This window comes from Cyprinus carpio, chromosome B18 (assembly GCF_018340385.1).
Source record: "Cyprinus carpio isolate SPL01 chromosome B18, ASM1834038v1, whole genome shotgun sequence".
Taxonomy (NCBI): Eukaryota; Metazoa; Chordata; class Actinopteri; order Cypriniformes; family Cyprinidae; genus Cyprinus; species Cyprinus carpio.
In genome coordinates, this window is record NC_056614.1 from 21,939,697 (window position 1) to 21,956,730 (window position 17,034).

The 17,034-nt window shown below is 35.7% G+C and overlaps 1 protein-coding gene across 1 annotated transcript in view; it reads right to left on the reverse strand.

Annotated features, from left to right (window-relative positions):
* Positions 1-769: 769 nt before the first annotated feature.
* Positions 770-17,034, reverse strand: part of LOC109108837 (hepatocyte growth factor) — a 30,881-nt gene continuing 14,616 nt past the window's right edge. The window contains exons 10-18 of the mRNA XM_042744363.1: positions 14,025-14,118; positions 12,341-12,477; positions 10,198-10,230; positions 9,923-10,028; positions 6,452-6,526; positions 5,690-5,839; positions 5,478-5,584; positions 4,833-4,975; positions 770-4,180 (exon numbers count right to left, since the gene is read on the reverse strand). Coding sequence (XP_042600297.1) covers positions 3,998-4,180; positions 4,833-4,975; positions 5,478-5,584; positions 5,690-5,839; positions 6,452-6,526; positions 9,923-10,028; positions 10,198-10,230; positions 12,341-12,477; positions 14,025-14,118 — 1,028 coding nt within the window. The 3' untranslated portion in view covers positions 770-3,997. The remainder of the gene's footprint in view (positions 4,181-4,832; positions 4,976-5,477; positions 5,585-5,689; positions 5,840-6,451; positions 6,527-9,922; positions 10,029-10,197; positions 10,231-12,340; positions 12,478-14,024; positions 14,119-17,034) is intronic.

Genomic DNA, 17,034 nt, shown 5'->3' on the forward strand with positions numbered 1-17,034 from the left:
CATCCACTTACATTATAAGAGTGATAGACTTGCAACGGTTTAAGTTAAAAATCTTGGTTTGTGTTCTACTGAAGAGTCACCTACATCTTGGATGCCCTGGGGGTAAGCAGATAAACATCAAATTTTCATTTTTGGGTGAACTATCCCTTTTAGTATTTTTAATGATTACTAGGCCATTGCTAGTATTTATTTATTTTATTTTTTTATTTTTATTTTGTTTTTCTGGGTAGTTGTCTACTTGTCCAAGTCAAAAAAGAGTATCTGTGATATTCTGGTACTTAGGCCTTGGATTATTTAGTTATCATCATTTAGGTATAATTCTAATTACAAATTACACATTATAAAGCACCACAGAAAATGTAAACAGATCATGCAGAGTTAAAGAAAATCATTTTTAGAGTCCTGCTTATCCTGCTGAAGATAACCCTCCAGAAGAGGGCAGCAACATTTCACATTGAAGTGATAGTACATGGACAGAGAGAAAGGGTCAGCACAGACTCTTAAAATACTTTTCTGTGTGACAAAGGATTTGAACCTTTGCATCTGTGTGATATAAACGGGGATCCAAAAACTCAAGGGTAAAACAAATCTCAATTCTGTGTGCTTTACCCCAGGCTGTTCTGGACCATCTGTGGATTCAGTGTACTATAAAATGGTTTTGATGACAGGGCATCTGCTAAATGATGAACAAAGTCTCATATCTAAAGCACTTGGGAGACATACACAAACATTTCCGTCTATCAAGTCAGCAAGATCCTTCCACTTTCAGTGATGTGTGGGCAAACTTTCTTTATTATTATTATTCTTTTCTCACCTTCTTCATCTTTTTTATTGCAATTCGAGAGATACTTGCCAGATATACTGAAGGCACATATATATTTTAATAAACAAACACAGGCAAAGTTGATAAATACTGTTGTTGGTATAAGAGGCGAATAATACATTGAGTATGAATATTACTGTACATGAATAGGTGAGACATTAAACACACTGTATATAGACAACATTTTACAACTTTACATTGTCCGTAGCAGCTCACTATACATTCACATGCCGTCTTTCTCACATACAAACATCAGAGAGAGGAGCAATCGATCAAACACACATGAACTCTGGTGGGCCACAGGCCTTTCAGACATTAAGGGGAGAATTCAGAGTTGAAGTGCGCATGCTTTTTTTTTCCTTTTTTTTTTTTTTTTTCGCATGCGCTGTCTAATGTTAAGCCCATTTCTACCACATAAAGATAAAGATGCTTTGGTGAATCATACTTATGATACACACTTAGGACTTACGATATAAAAAGAAACAACAAATATTTATGAGATGAAAAGAAATTTTAAATCTCAAATAATCTCAAATAATCTCAAATGACTTAAATACGATCAATTTACATTAAATACATTACAATTAGATATTTTTTGTCAATTATTTCAGACTTTATATGTTATCTCAAAATTATGACTCAAAATTATGATTTTATCTCATGAATGACTTAATTACTTATTTTATCTCATAATTATACATTATGTCATTTGAACTACAACTATATCATTTGAATTACATTTATGGCTTTTGATCTCACAATCATGATGTTTTTTTGTCATAATTTATTTATTTTTTCATCTCATAAATATTACATTTTATGTCATAATTATGATTTAACAAAGCATATTTTTTTCACAAGTTTTAGCTCCTGATTCAGAAAGGCATTATGTAAATGAAGTAACAGTGCAAACTAAATCCGTACTGCCATGTTCAATAGAGAATGTACACAAACAGCTCTTGAAAATGAAAATTTATTTAACTGCAGTTCCAGGACGTTAATTGCAGCAGGCAAATATTGGTGGGTTTTGTGAATAATACACACCCCATAAGTAGCCTAATTTGCATATCCATAAAGGAGGTATGTTTGCACTGAAAATAATGACAATGACTTTATTGCCTGGTTAAATTGGATTACGGTTAGGGAATGGGATGCAGGTTTTCACACCAAAATACTGCGAGTGAATTCTTTCCTCAGTGTGTCTTAACAAAAAGTTTAAGAACAAGCCGCTTCATCATCCAGCAGCCTCTAGGTTTCCGCAAACACAAGTTTCGTATTGTTCCAAAGTTAAAAAACAAAACAAAAAAAACTCCTCTACTACACGAAAACATTTGTTTTGATAAATGTTAAAGCCAAATGAGGTAAGACTGAAGGGCTCTTTTGCCTTGTCTTGTGCTTTAGTAACACTAATCTCAATGTGTTCAACAATGTCCTTACATAAGGACTTGTGCCTTAGGACTCTTACAAATTAAACTCATCCTTCATTTTAACCAACATAATTAGCATTGGGAGTGGTTGGAATACAAACACTTACGAGCCATCACTCAGAGAGCTATTTGTTTAAGCCGACATGATTTTTGGAGGTAATTTCCCAAGCTGATTGTTTTTGGAGGCAGGCCAGCGCGAGGGAACGAGGCGCTCACGGAATGAGCGATCCAAGACCACACAAGAGAAAAAATCACTCGGATTTATCTTACACTGTCTCTGATCTGAAAAACAGCTAAATTAATCGGTAATTTTCCCCTTTATTCTGATGTCTACAAGAACACAAGATGTGCGCTCGCTTTGTTCTCTGTCCTGCAGAGATGCATGTTTCGGCCTCAATGCATCTTTGCAGCATTACACACACTCACATACACACACGCACAAACATAAAATATCACACTCGTTCTTGAGTTTCACAACTGACAAAATGTGCATTTGGAATTAATACAGATATATTTACAAATATATAAAACCACCCAAAGAGGACACTGGAATGGAGGAGGCCAACCTCTTATAAAGGTCTATGAGACCTACGAAAGAACTGGGAGTGATTACCCCACTCCCATGACCACAGTATTTACAACACACATTTCCAAATCCTCCTCTGAATTCCGCTCTAAACCAAACATAGTGTATGGGAACCTCAGATGCTGATATGTTATGACAACTACGATTTTTTGCTGCATGTCACTACAAGCAGGTCATGTCATCTCCGTTCAGGCTTGTGGACAAAATATCAACACTGGAAATGGATGGAACACCTCTGACTATATAAACACCTATGCTGACCAAACGACAATCTGTAATGGTGACACGAGGAGGTGTTATTGAGGGACACAGTGACCTTTCTCATGTGTGTTTTCAAGTATAATCAGGAGCACAAACGCAAAAAAGCCTTATGTGTATACTTTTACCCATAAGATGGTCTACATTTAGCTAACAGCTAACAGCTAATACTTTATCGAGGGGCTTTTTTAATGACACTGTTAATGAGCGTTTTATATCAACAAGCACTTGTAATCATAACAGTCCTCTTTCTCAATGAGGAGCAGCCGAAATGTGCACGTCGGTCAGCTTTGAACGCTTCTAAAGGAGGGAACGGCAGATTCCTGTTGGGATCTGAGAGTTTGTATCCATATATCAAGCCCTGGTCTGAATCCAGACTCAAACTTGGGTTAGGTCTCTGAATCCAATATCCCAACTGAAGTCCAGATTGTTAGTTTGATGGGTAATGTGTGGGTTGAATGTACATACGAATGCTTTGTAGCACACTGCAGCAAGATTTCTCTTGGAGGACTTGAGGTTTTTGGTTGGTGGCCAGGAATTGCTATTGATTCTTGAAACAGATTCTGGCTGCTCGTTCGCTCTTCGGTCCAGTAGTCTTTATCTTTCCGTATGGCTAGTTGCGAATTTAGCCTTTAGAGACTCTATCTCCGAGCGCCTTGCTCTGCGGTTCTGGCATTATTAGGTGAACAAATTGCTTGAATTCAGAGCAACAGTTCCAGCCGCAGTTCTAGCTCTTTGAGTAGTTTCTGAATATATGTTTCTCAGCCAAGCTGGGAAAGTTCCCAAGAACTTTTTCAACAAGAGCTGTTCAGGTGACCCTTAAATCAGGAAATAACCTGTCAGATTTATGAAGATTCTGAATTTTTGTTCTCAAATTGTATGTTCAATCCTGCTTATTCTCAGTCAGTAGTTTAGTTCTGAGTTTGGATAATTTCTGAACACTTTATGAATCCATCCAGCATAGAAGGCTACGTTCATGAAAATGGCCGGTCGGTTGTGTCGGGCACATCCTCTGCCGTTTATGCTCACGCCGACAATGACTTTACTGTTACTCTCTTGGCATACTAGAGGGCCACCATAGTCTTTCTGTGAGTATGAAAAATACAAAAAACAAAAGGTAAAAGGTATAACAAAGGTAAAAGTGCAACCAAAACCCTTACAATGTGTTTCAGTTCAAAAATAAGATTGTATTTGTCTCAATATGTCAGCAATTTAAATAAGTAGCCATTCAACCATTCAAAAGTTTGAGGTCAGAAGATTTTTAAAAGTATTTTTCAAGAAGTCTCACCAAAGCTGCATATATTTGTTCAAACATATTTTCTATTTGAATATATTTTAAAATGTAATAGGAAAATAATATATATTTTTGTAATGACAAAGCTGAATTTTCAGCATCTCTACTCCAGTCTTCAGTGTCACATGAAAAAAATATATGTAAAAAGTCATATTTCATCTTATTTTTGATGTTTATAATTTTTTATTTTTTTTTATTTTTTTTTTTTTTTGCATAAAACCAAGACACTTTTTGTGTAGGTTTCTTTGATTAATAGAACATGCAAAAGAACCACTTTTATTTTGTATAGATATATTTAAAACAATTTATAAGTCTCTACTGGCAATGTAATACATTATTGCATTAAAATTATTCATTTCTGACCAAAAAAAAAACCTCTTACTGACCCCAAACATTTGAATGGTAGCTTATCCTGCAGAGAGTAAATCTAGTAAATAAACTCACCTCGCACACTCCTTCGTCTCTCCTGCCACCAGCACACAGTTTTGAACTGGTGATCGGAATTGTCCCTTTGTGAAGCTGCTGGCATCGTCCATTGCTCACTATAGGCAGATTAACTCTTTTCAACGTTCCCTCATGTCCAGTGCCTGAGAAAGCCAGAAAACACTCTATTACAGACTATATTTGGCACATTTACTTGAATATGAACTCAGATTTATGTGCTTTCCCTCCTGCTTTCACACTGTTACGCTATGTAGTTCCAAAGCGCAAAAAGCTTCCAAAATGCTTTCATCATCAACATGAATTATTTTGGAAGCTATTTGTTAATGTTGCCTCACAACAAAACTAGAACTTTTTTTACGCTCACATTCTAAATATTTGGAGCATTTTTGTGACTTTTTTTCCCCCAAGCACTGGTTAATTTCCTACCCAGCTCCCATTTTTACAATGTATTCAAGTGCTGTTCCTTGGTGTACACACAAGTTTGGGTAATGGATTCATGCTAATCATAAGAACCTAAATTTATGGTCAATTGAAGACACTGGGTGGTTGTTGTGTTAGGCTGGAAGCAAGACAGCAATGTCGTGTGCCTGTGAAGCTGTCAGGTGGTGGGGAGTCTCTGATGACCGGCTCTTAAGTTGAACCCACCTTTGGTCTCACCCCAGCCGTAAACAGAGCATATGGTGTCCTCCTGAATGCTGCAGTCCGCCACGGGCAGCTGAATAATTCCGACTCTCTCTCTTGGGAGTGCAGGTCTGTGTGAAAGAGGAACAGAGAGGTCATTTCATCAACAACAAAGGGATAAGATCAAAGATGGCATTTATTAATAATATACATATTGATTAATCAGCAGTTCTTACTGAGTCAGTCGGAGCAGGGCGAGACTAGAGCCTTCCGGGCCACAGATGACATGCGAGATTCTTCTCTCCTGTCTGTGAAAGTCATTCTCACCCGACTCGTTCAAATGGGATATACCAAGCCAAACTCTGTACTCTGATAGGTCAGGAACACTAGGGGGGAAAGCATGTCATAAAATTATGATTTCAAGTTGTGGGCATAAATTATTCATAAATTTATTTGTGTGTGTATTTGTCGTTAATTTAAGTTTTGTATGACCATTTTCTCTGATCCTTAACATTAAATGGGACATTTTTTATGTCTTTCATGCCAACTGCTTTTTATAATAAGTTGCATCAGATATACTAGAAAACTGCATGTTTACAAGTCCAATATAAGTTTTCAGCCTCTTTGCAATTAAAAAATTCAGAATAGAAGATTTTTGCAGCATTGATTTTACAAATGGCCTTAAAATGTTATTTTTTAGACTAGGAAGGATGTTACAATATGTTTTTGTAGTAAAATGAATCTTCTTATCTCAAAAGTTCAAGCTAAATTTGATTCCCCGTGATATGACCTCTATATTCTTTTTGTGGATAAGTAGATATATGGATGTTTCATGTTATAAGATGCATGTTCTAAAACATCCGCAGCTTTGATTTGTTGGGTTACATGCTCAAGACAAATCATGGAAGCCCGCTGATCACTGACCCTGTGACCCTGAGAATCCAGAGGTCACGGCCAGGGCACGACGGTGACTGTGCAGCAAGGCTGGAGATAATTACCATGACGAGAAGCACTGTCTGTCTGTCAGCACCCACTCCTCCCTGACCAGAGAACCTCCGCACCAGTGAGTGCTCCTGAAGAGACCGAGAGACATCAGACAGTGACGCATCTCCAACATGACTCTCTCACATTATAAAACATGACAGCGCAGGGCTTTACTTCTGAGAAGCTGTCTGAACACTGACTTCATGGACAACTGCACTTTATTTGGAGGGAATTTTACAGTCAATCTGCCTGCGATTTGCTTTTTAGGAAAACAGACAATGTGTGTACTTCTTGCTTAAGTTTTATCAGCTAAGAAGATCAGCACTTTTAGAGTTCATCCCACTATCTGATGTGAGAATAAGTATTGGAACAGTTGCTTCACAGGTCTTTCTCAGTGATCAGCTGTATTCTGTTGCATTAATTATTCAGATATTAAAAGCAGAGAATGTTTCATATCAGTTATATCCATTGCTTCTGCATTCTGAGTATTGCATTCGATGACGACACACACAAACCAGGATGAAGAGGAGGAAGCAGACTCTGAGAGAAAAGCAAGCAATTTGGATGCTAAAAGGAAAGAGGAAGTCAAAGGGCATGGAGAAATCAAAAGTTTGGAGACCACCAGAGACATCAGCAGCCAACAACGACCTGATCGCCTGATACAAACAACAGCAGTTGATGACAGACAAATCATAAAAGCTGTGAAAATGGACCCTAAAATACATGTCTGTAAAATCACCAACAACCTCCAGAAAACTAGGGTGACGATCTGACAATCTACTGTGCGCAGGAGACTTTGACACAGAATTACAGAAGCTACAGCAAGATGCAAACCTCTGACCAGCACCAAAAATAGAAAGGCAAGATTAGAGTTGGCAAAAGCCAGTAAAGTTTTGGAACAGAGTTTTATGGACAGATGAGACAAAGATTAACCTTTATCTAAGTATGGGAAAACAAAAGTGTGGAGAAAAAGGGAACTGCAAATGATCCCAAGCATACAACCTCATCTGTAAAGCATGGTGGAGGTGGTTTCATGGCATGGGCATGGGAACAGGCCCTCTCAATTTTAATGGTGACTTAATGTATGATGGCAGCAGCAGAATGAATTTGGAAAGGTACAAAACCATCTTGGCTACAAATATTCTAGAAAATGCCACCAGACTCGTCAGCAAGCATCAGGAAAATTGCATCAGGACAATGACCCAAAACACCCTGCCAATTCATTCAAGGAGATTATCAGGGCAAAAAAAAAGTCTTAGGTTGCCCAAATCAATCTCCATATTTAAATCGGACTGAACATGAATTTCACCGGCTGAAGAGGAGACAAAAGGCAGAAACTCTCCAAAACAAGCAACAGTTGGAATTGGCTGCATTAAAGGCTGGGAAAAGCATTTCAAAGGATGATACCAAGAGTCTGGTGATGTCTATAGGTCGCAGAATCTCTGCTCTGAATGCACACAAGGGACCTACAACAAAATAATAACTTTTAATCTTTTTACCATACATCTGCCTTAAGTTCATCTGTCCCAAAACTTATGCTCACATCAAATAGTGGGATGAACTCTAAAAGTGCTGTCCTTTTAATTTGGTAAAACATATATGTGTTGAAACAGCTAATAATAAAATGTGAAAATCTGTAGTTTTGTCTCATATTCATCTTTTAATCATATTTGCACGTCTTCACTCCACAGCAAAGCAATTTTGTCTTTACTGTTCCAATACTTATGAAGGGCAATGTGTGTGTGTGTGTGTGTGTGTGTGTATATATATATACTGTATATATATTAGGGCTGTCATCATTAACACATTAACGCATGCGATTCATTTTAAAATAATTTAATGCAGTTAACGCAAAATTACTGAAGCACTATTTCTATTCTAACCCTTTAACCCAATTTTGCTTCTCTGCTTGACATCAGATCATTTTAAGGGAAATGACTCCGGGAAAGTTTTCAGTCCAATGATCCAGGAATGCGTTCAAAGAGTCCATCCAAAACAGCGCTAATATAAAGGAAACCAGGCTGATTACATCAGAGATTGCAGAGCTATGTCATATTCTGTGATTGTCTCTGAAGAGCGCAAGTCCTCACACATCACACGCGCTGTGTGAAGTATAGACTGAATGGCTTGTCAACACATCCCACCGCTGTATGGACAGATGACACAGACACTACGTTTTCTCGACTGGATAACCAGTTTTGCTAGTAAAGTTTTGATGGATGAAGACTGCAATCAAGATAAACAACACACACTCGAACACACAATAACAAAGTGTGTATGAGTTCCCACAAAAAATACACAACACAACTTAAAAATTCACAAAACACACACATAATCACATAAAATTTGATTCCACACACATTCATGATAATGAATGGATCTGTCTACAGTAGTAGATATGCAGTCAGCAGGTGGTGGGATTAGTTTTTTTTTTTTTTGGCATCTCCATGTGGTCCTGTTCGGTATCGCAACTTGACTTCTCTAAAATGTAAAAAGGCTCTTTGCTGTTGCACTGTACACATACTATAAAATTCTGATTTTTTTTTTCTTTCATATGTGCTTATATGGGCTCCTTTGGTGTCCTTTTGGAGTTTAAATACAGATTTTTGAGAATCACCCTTTAATCTTTTGGTTTACTTTGCTGGATATAGCAAATGATGACAAAATAAACATTTGAAGCAAGATAAATGGTATATGCCTAATTTAATGAAGTGTGTGATTAATCGCGATTAATCACAGAAAAAGGGTGTGATTAATCTGTTAAAAAATTTTAATCGATTGACAGCCCTAATATACAGTGTATGTATGTATGTATGTATGTATATATATATATATATATATATATATATATATATATATATTTTTTTTTTTATATATATATATATATATTATTATTATTATTATTTTCTTTTTTTATTAAATCCACATTAGCTATTTACATGGAAGTCTCAAGAGTAGTAGATTTTAAAATAATCATGATAACAGTAAAGCATATGTATATTAAAATATATAATTATAATTAATATTAAATTATAATTTATACATTATAGAAAATATTTTTTCTTTAAACAATTAAAAAATTAATTATATATAATATATAAATGAATGTATAAATTAATTATATACAATTATATATGCCCTTTTTTCTTGATATATTTACTTAAAATCTAAAATGTTTAATAAATAAATAATAACTAATAAAAAGTAATAAAATAATAATAAAAGTCATTTTAAAAACTGTCCTTTAATGACATTTCTTACTAAAACTGTGGAATAAAATAATTTAAAGCAGGAAATTCTAAATAAATATGCTTTATAGTCAATGAAGTCTTAATTAGACTAATTAAATTAAAATTACACGCTGGCAATTCTTCACCTTTCAATAAATACACAGTCTTGAGTTAACAATTCTTAGTGCACCACAAATAATGTTTGTTAATGATATTATTTAACAATGTTACCTACATATTTTGCAAATTGCTTACCCTCTCTGTATGCTGACCATCCAGCTGCCTTCTTTAATCCGGACAGGCCCACCACCGACGATTCTCACCTGCTTGTGAACAAAACATGAGGACTTTGTACCCTCATCTGTAAAGAGAAGCAAAAAGACAAAATGAGGGGTGACATAGAACACAGATCAGAACACAGAAAAACACCCAAAATGTGTTTTTGAAATAATCTTTCTAATGTAATCTGAAGCAAAAGAACATCAGCTGGAAATCTGCACAGTTTAACAACACTTGAAAGACATGATTACCTTTTTGTGGTATATTGTTATGTGAGGGCTCACCTAAAAAGGAAGGAAAAGGAAAGAAAGCTTATTTTTGTTCTAAGCAATGAATAGGCATGAGAAATGAAAAAAAAAAAGATGTGGTCACCAGTGATGGCTGTTTAGAGTATAATTTGAGTGAAAGTGTGTGAGGTCTTTAGCATAGGACTAGTCTTGGTCCAGCATGTGGGACCAGTTAGACCTGCGCAGCACTGAAGATTAACTATACATGCGAGTGTGTGTGTGTGACAGAGACAGAGGGAGTGCTGACAGTCCGAGCCACCTGGACTTTACACTCTTTAATTAAACTAAAACCTCTGTGGAAAGTGTGCGCATGTGTGTGTGAGTGATTGATGTGCTGTATGTAGATTTGTAACACATGGCCTAAATGCTCAACACAAGTCTGCGGTGTCAATGATGAGAGTGCAAGTCAACAGAAAAGCATATGTGGGTACATAATGGTCAAAAAGATGGCTATTGTGTAATGTACAGTATAAAGAAATCAACAGTCATACTTTAATATAAGTAAGGATAGATAGGCTCAAATGAAAGTTAGTGACATTACTTGTACTTAAGTATAAAACTTCCAACACAAGTGTGTGAGAGCTGTTAAATGCTATGAACAATTGATTGACCGTGTTCTTAACTCCAGAAGCACTTCAAATGATTCAGTGAATGAGTGAACTATTACAATACTGTTTAAAAGGTTGAGGTCAAGTAAAGACATTTATAATGTTATAAAAGATTTGTATTTTAAATAAAGAAATGTTTAAAAATTTTTGATTGATCAAAGGATTCTGAAAATATTAAGTAACATATCTGTTTTCTATGGAAGGCTGTTTCTGCCACTGAATAAAAAGTTTACATCTCGCAATTCTGACTTTTTCCTCAGAATTGCGTGATATAAACTTGCTATTGCGAGTTAAGTCAAAATCGAGAAATATGTATATGATAGTGTATATGATATTGTATGATATAAATTCGTAATTCTAAAAACATCAGTCTTTTTTCTTGTCATAACTGGACTTTATAACTCAACACTGTGAGTTTATATCTCAAAAATCATAATTCATCATTGCAAAAAAAAATCAGAATTTAGAAAGTTTATATCTTGCATTTCTGACATTACTTCTCACAATTAAGTGTTTATATCCCGCAATTTTGACTTTACATCTTGCTATTCTGACTTTAAACTCACAATTGTGAGATTATATCACGCAATTCTGAGAATAAAAGTTAGAATTGCGAGTTTATATCATGCAATCCTCAGAAAAAAAAGTCAGAACTGCAAGATGTAATCTCGCAGTTGCAAGAAAATAGACAGAATTGTGAGATAAAAAGTGGCAATTACCTTTATTATTTTTTATTTAAAGGCAGAAACAGGCTTTCATAGTTTTCAACATTAATAATGATAAGAAATGTTTCTTGAGCATCAAATCAGCATACCAGATTCATTTTTAAGATACTGAAGACTTAGGTAATGGCTACAGAAAATTCAGCTAAAACAACAAAAAAATAAAAAAAACAACAAAATTACTAAATTAAAACATTTTAAAGAAATAAATAAATAAATAAATAAATAAATAAATAAATAAATGTTAATTTGAATCAAATAAAGTATATAAAATACTTTTCTTTCTCATAAGAGACTTTTTTATTTTTACTACAATCAAATCAGTGAATTTGTTGTCTGACTAATTGAGACTAATTGAGTGATTTTAATTGTTCAGCTGCATTACAGACACAAACTAGTTCAACTAATTTAATAAAAGTCACCATTTTAAACAAATAACTTACATTACGATAATTTGCAACTTTGCAGTGTTTTGTAGTCTCAAATGAAAGGGTCTTGGAAAAGTGTTTCTTTTTTATACTTTTATGTTCTGCTCTATATATAAAGCTCTGGTTATTGTATTGTGACATAGTTCATTCTAAATTAATAAAATACAGAATTTTAGTCTATTTTAGGCAACATCTCTTTAGAATTTCCCTTTCTGGGTTCAGTGGTTTACATTAGCCTCATATTCCTCAGCTTGTGTTAGACTCTTCATGTTTCAAGCAGCATTTTTAGTGAACCCAAAGGTCTAAATCAGGTTGTAATGTTAGCACAGACAACATGCTGCTCACTCACATGGTTTGAGAGAGCAGTAATCCCAGGGGATGGATGAGCTGTTGGTATAACACCACGGGCCATGTTTGTCCTTGTCCGGGTTTCTGCAGAAGTTCCCTGCCTGTTCAGCCATCACCAAGTCCATATCTCTTTCATTACTGAGAACAAAACAAATCTCATCATTAAAGCAGAAGATGTGCAAAATTAACATGTTAATATAAACATTCAAATCAGGTGCATCAAACAGTCTTCCCAGTGTTTGTAACAAAACAATACATCTAAATCCATTTAGGAGAAGAGTCCAAAGAAACATCTTCTTCTCATAAGTTCATCTTAAGCCCCAGCTGTGTGGAGCTTCTCTCAGGAGGGAAGGTGAAGTATTTAGCTTGTGCATTACTCATGACATGTTTCCCCAAGCTTTTCCACATTATCACTCAGATTCAGGAAGATCCACAGATGCTACAGTTCTCCAAACATTCACCAGAGACCAAAAGTGCTACAATGAAGAGCACATGCATGACACCAATGATTTTCTTGCTGTGCTACTCTAGGCTTCATACAATGTAAACAATCTACGCCTAATGCCCGTCCAACAGTGACCTTTGCAACCCGGCCATGGCGGCTCACAGGCTGCGGGCCAAATAAAGGAGCTGATTGGCTTTGATGTGTTCATGGAGAAGGGTTAGGGTGAGGAAAGGGGTCAGAGGGCGGCTCTAAAGAATCCCGTTCCAGCTGGGTTGGCCTGCCTGCAATTTTTAGGGAATTGAGTCACTCCAACTGCTCCACGTTTACCATCAATTAGAGCTCTTCAGAATGGGGGTCCTGCACTAAAACGTGTTTTTCTTCCTCAGAAAACCGTGAGGGTCTTATTTTCTCAACTAAGACAAATGCAACCTGACAATCCCTGAGCTTTGCATCAATGAGCTGGCAGGGTTCTGGAAAGGTCGACCTTTGACCTGGAACTTGTTCATATAACAGGAAGTTATTTAACGCCACACATCTCAAGGTGAGTGTGGTGGCAGAAACAAAACAGACCTTTTGAGGAAACTATTGCTCGACTCCTCTTAGACTTAAACACACACGCTCACAGATAATGTGCCAATGCACATTAAACACAGGCAAAACTATAACTGGATTGGAGGAAATAGACCACACCTGGCAGGAACAGATATAAACCCTAGCTATTTAACACTCCAGTATGGCTGTAAGTAACTGTGAATGCATATTTGATAGCTCCATTTGCTTACATATATTTTAAAAAACATGAGATATTTCACAAAGCATCTGTCCCATTTATTCACTCTCACCAATTTAACAACAACTTGCTGTGATTTACCCTTGAACTTAATGATTAATGGAGTTTGTTCACCTTGCAAAGCAGCACAAAGGCATCATGGGATTGTCATTGAGATCCTGCATAGCAAGATGTGGACCTATTTTGGTTTCCATGGAAACTGTGTGAATGTCCATGACTGAATATAAATGATAGTTCTGCTTAATACTAGATTATGGAAAATTCATAGAGAAAACTAAATGTTTGTCCGTACTGAAGGACTGTAAACAATCAGTTTCTTGTCTCTGAATCTGTGCATGTTATTTTTTCAATTTAAAGCTCAAGCGATTAAAAAAAAATTGAATATTTACTCTGAACTTAATACACACAGACATTTATTTTGCAATGTAGACATGAATGGACAGCTCTTACCTTTCACTGTGGTCTTTCCATGGAGCACAAGGGATGCCAGAACGTGTTTTTGCCCGTTTTCCATTGTATGTATCACCAATGCCCGTATAACATTCTGAAAAAACATAGCCAGACAAAAAAAAAAAAAAACAGAACATATTTTCAAACTAAAGCAGATATTATAAAGGGGTTGTGCGGTAATAGTAAACAACAACATTTTCTGTGAGTGTGCTTGCCGATGCAAAACTCACAATTATATTTTGTTACTTTTTTACTTACATAGATATGGGTCTGGTCCCTCATTAAAATTTAAATTCACCATTTTTCAGGCAAAAACTATACATGAAATTGCTTAGAAAGTAATGTAACACTTTTCCTCAACCAGTTGCCTGTGTTTAGTATTTTTTACAGGTGCATCTCAATAAATTAGAATGTCGTGGAAAAGTTAATTTATTTCAGTAATTCAACTCAAATTGTGAAACTCATGTATTAAATAAATTCAGTGCACACAGACTGAAGTAGTTTAAGTCTTTGGTTCTTTTAATTGTGATGATTTTGGCTCACATTTAACAAAAACCCACCAATTCACTATCTCAACAAATTAGAATACTTCATAAGAACAATATTTTTTATTTTTTTATTTTTTTTGTGAATTGTTGGCCTTCTGGAAAGTATGATCATTTACTGTACATGTACTCAATACTTGGTAGGGACTCCTTTTGCTTTAATTACTGCCTCAATTCGGCGTGGCATGGAGGGGATTAGTTTCTTTGACAGTGGCCTTCAGCTCATCTGCATTTTTTTGGTCTCTTGTTTCATATTTTCCTCTTGACAATATCCCATAGATTCTCTATGGGGTTCAGGTCTGGTGAGTTTGCTGGCCAGTCAAGCACACCAACATCATGGTCATTTAACCAACCTTTGGTGCTTTTGGCAGTGTGGGCAGGTGCCAAATCCTGCTGGAAAATGAAATCAGCATCTTCAAAAAGCTGGTCAGCAGAAGGAAGCATGAAGTGCTCCAAAATTTATTTGTAAACGGGTGCAGTGACTTTGGTTTTCAAAAAACACAATGGACCAACACCAGCAGATGACATTGCCCCCAAATCATCACAGACTGTGGAAACTTAACACTGGACTTCAAGCAACTTGGGCTATGAGCTTCTCCACCCTTCCTCCAGACTCTAGGACCTTGGTTTCCAAATGAAATACAAAACTTGCTCTCATCTGAAAAGAGGACTTTGGACCACTCAGCAACAGTCCAGTTCTTCTTCTCCTTAGCCCAGGTAAGATGCCTATGACGTTGAGATAGTGATTTGATGGGTTTTTGTTAAATGTGAGCCAAAATCATCACAATTAAAAGAACCAAAGACTTAAACTACTTCAGTCTGTGTGCACTGAATTTATTTAATACAAGAGTTTCACAATTTGAGTTGAATTACTGAAATAAATTAACTTTTCCACGACATTCTAATTTATTGAGATGCACCTGTATATACTATTATAGGTTTTATTAATATATTGAATAAGCTTTATTTTTTAAATCTTCAATTTCCTTTTTGAATTTTAGTTTTAGTAATTTTTTTATGCTCTTCTGTCATTTTTTTTTTTTTTTTTTTTTAGTTTCTATTTAGCTTTAAATTATTTTTTGATTAATCTACATTTTAGTTTTTGTAATTTTAGTACTTTAACTTATTTATTTAAGTTAGCTGCCAGGGCATCATGTCTAATTTTCATTTAATTTAATAAATTATTTTATTTTATTTTATTTTATTTTATTTTATTTTATTTTATTTTACACCACGGCAGCAGTCTATTTTCATGGCAAAAGAGAAAAAAGGGTAAATACACAAAATATGTCATGAACAAAATTTATAAATCAATAACATACAGAAAAATAAAAACATTTAAAGTTAAAGTTTATAAGGCTTTTTAGGTGCACTTTTGATAAAAATTATTGTGCCAAAGATTAAGTTCAAGTTTTACAAACTCAATAAGCAATAATATGCTTGGCAGCCTCTAAATATATGCACAATATGCACAAAGTGAAAAATGAATGCAATGCAGCATGATTAAATATAGATGTTTTAATGATCCCATTGAAAACTTTGTTTTTAATTAGTGCTGTTAACCTAAATGCTTCAAAATTATTATCAAACTCTGCAAGTCAAAGTGCTTTAAGAAACACAGCAGGTTTGTGGAAACACACTGCTTATGGAAACACAGCAGGGCTCCCAGTGCACCACAATAGTCGAATGACCATCCCAACGGGCTCAATTGGAACACCAGCTAAATCGATCTTAACATCAGCGCTTGTGCGAGTCCTTCTATGAAGAGTCTCCTGGGCCCTGCCAGTCACACGAAGCTGTCAGCAGTGATTAATGCTTGACTCATGCTGTCTCATTCCCACACTGCAGCTCCTGCTCCCTGCACATGTTTCAAACAGCCCCCATTAGTGGCCGTGGAGATCGGACTACAGGGACCAGCGTATACCGTTGCCAAGACAGCAAAGAAAGAGCAAATGAAAGAGAGTGAAAAGAAGGGAGAAAGAGCTACGACATTCTTGAGCATCATGAAAAGCAGTTATTTAGATATTATGTCTTGCTGGGGAGGATTAATAAGAACAAAGTCAAGGAAGTTTTTTGAGGGTCGTTTTGATATGCAAAGAAGGAACTACTTCAAAAGTTATAGTTAGCCAAAGAAACATAGTTGGAAGAATGCCAGCCATAACATCATGGAAAACAAGATCAAGCCAGTAGATTATAAACATGTTTCTGAAAAGCAAATTAGTGTAATAGGTTTTATGGTCACTGTCTGTAAACTCGCCTGGCATACTGGCATTTTCGCTCGCAGTACAGAAATACACATCTAGACAGAGAAGAGCCAAAGCCAGGGTCAGACATGTCACAGACATGTCACATGTCATGAGTGTTAAATGTCTCCGGACAAGGGCATGGCTTGAAATACTCTTGAAATAAGCTACAGTTGCCACAGTGCTTTTACCAGATGATTAATATCTGAAACAATTCATTTC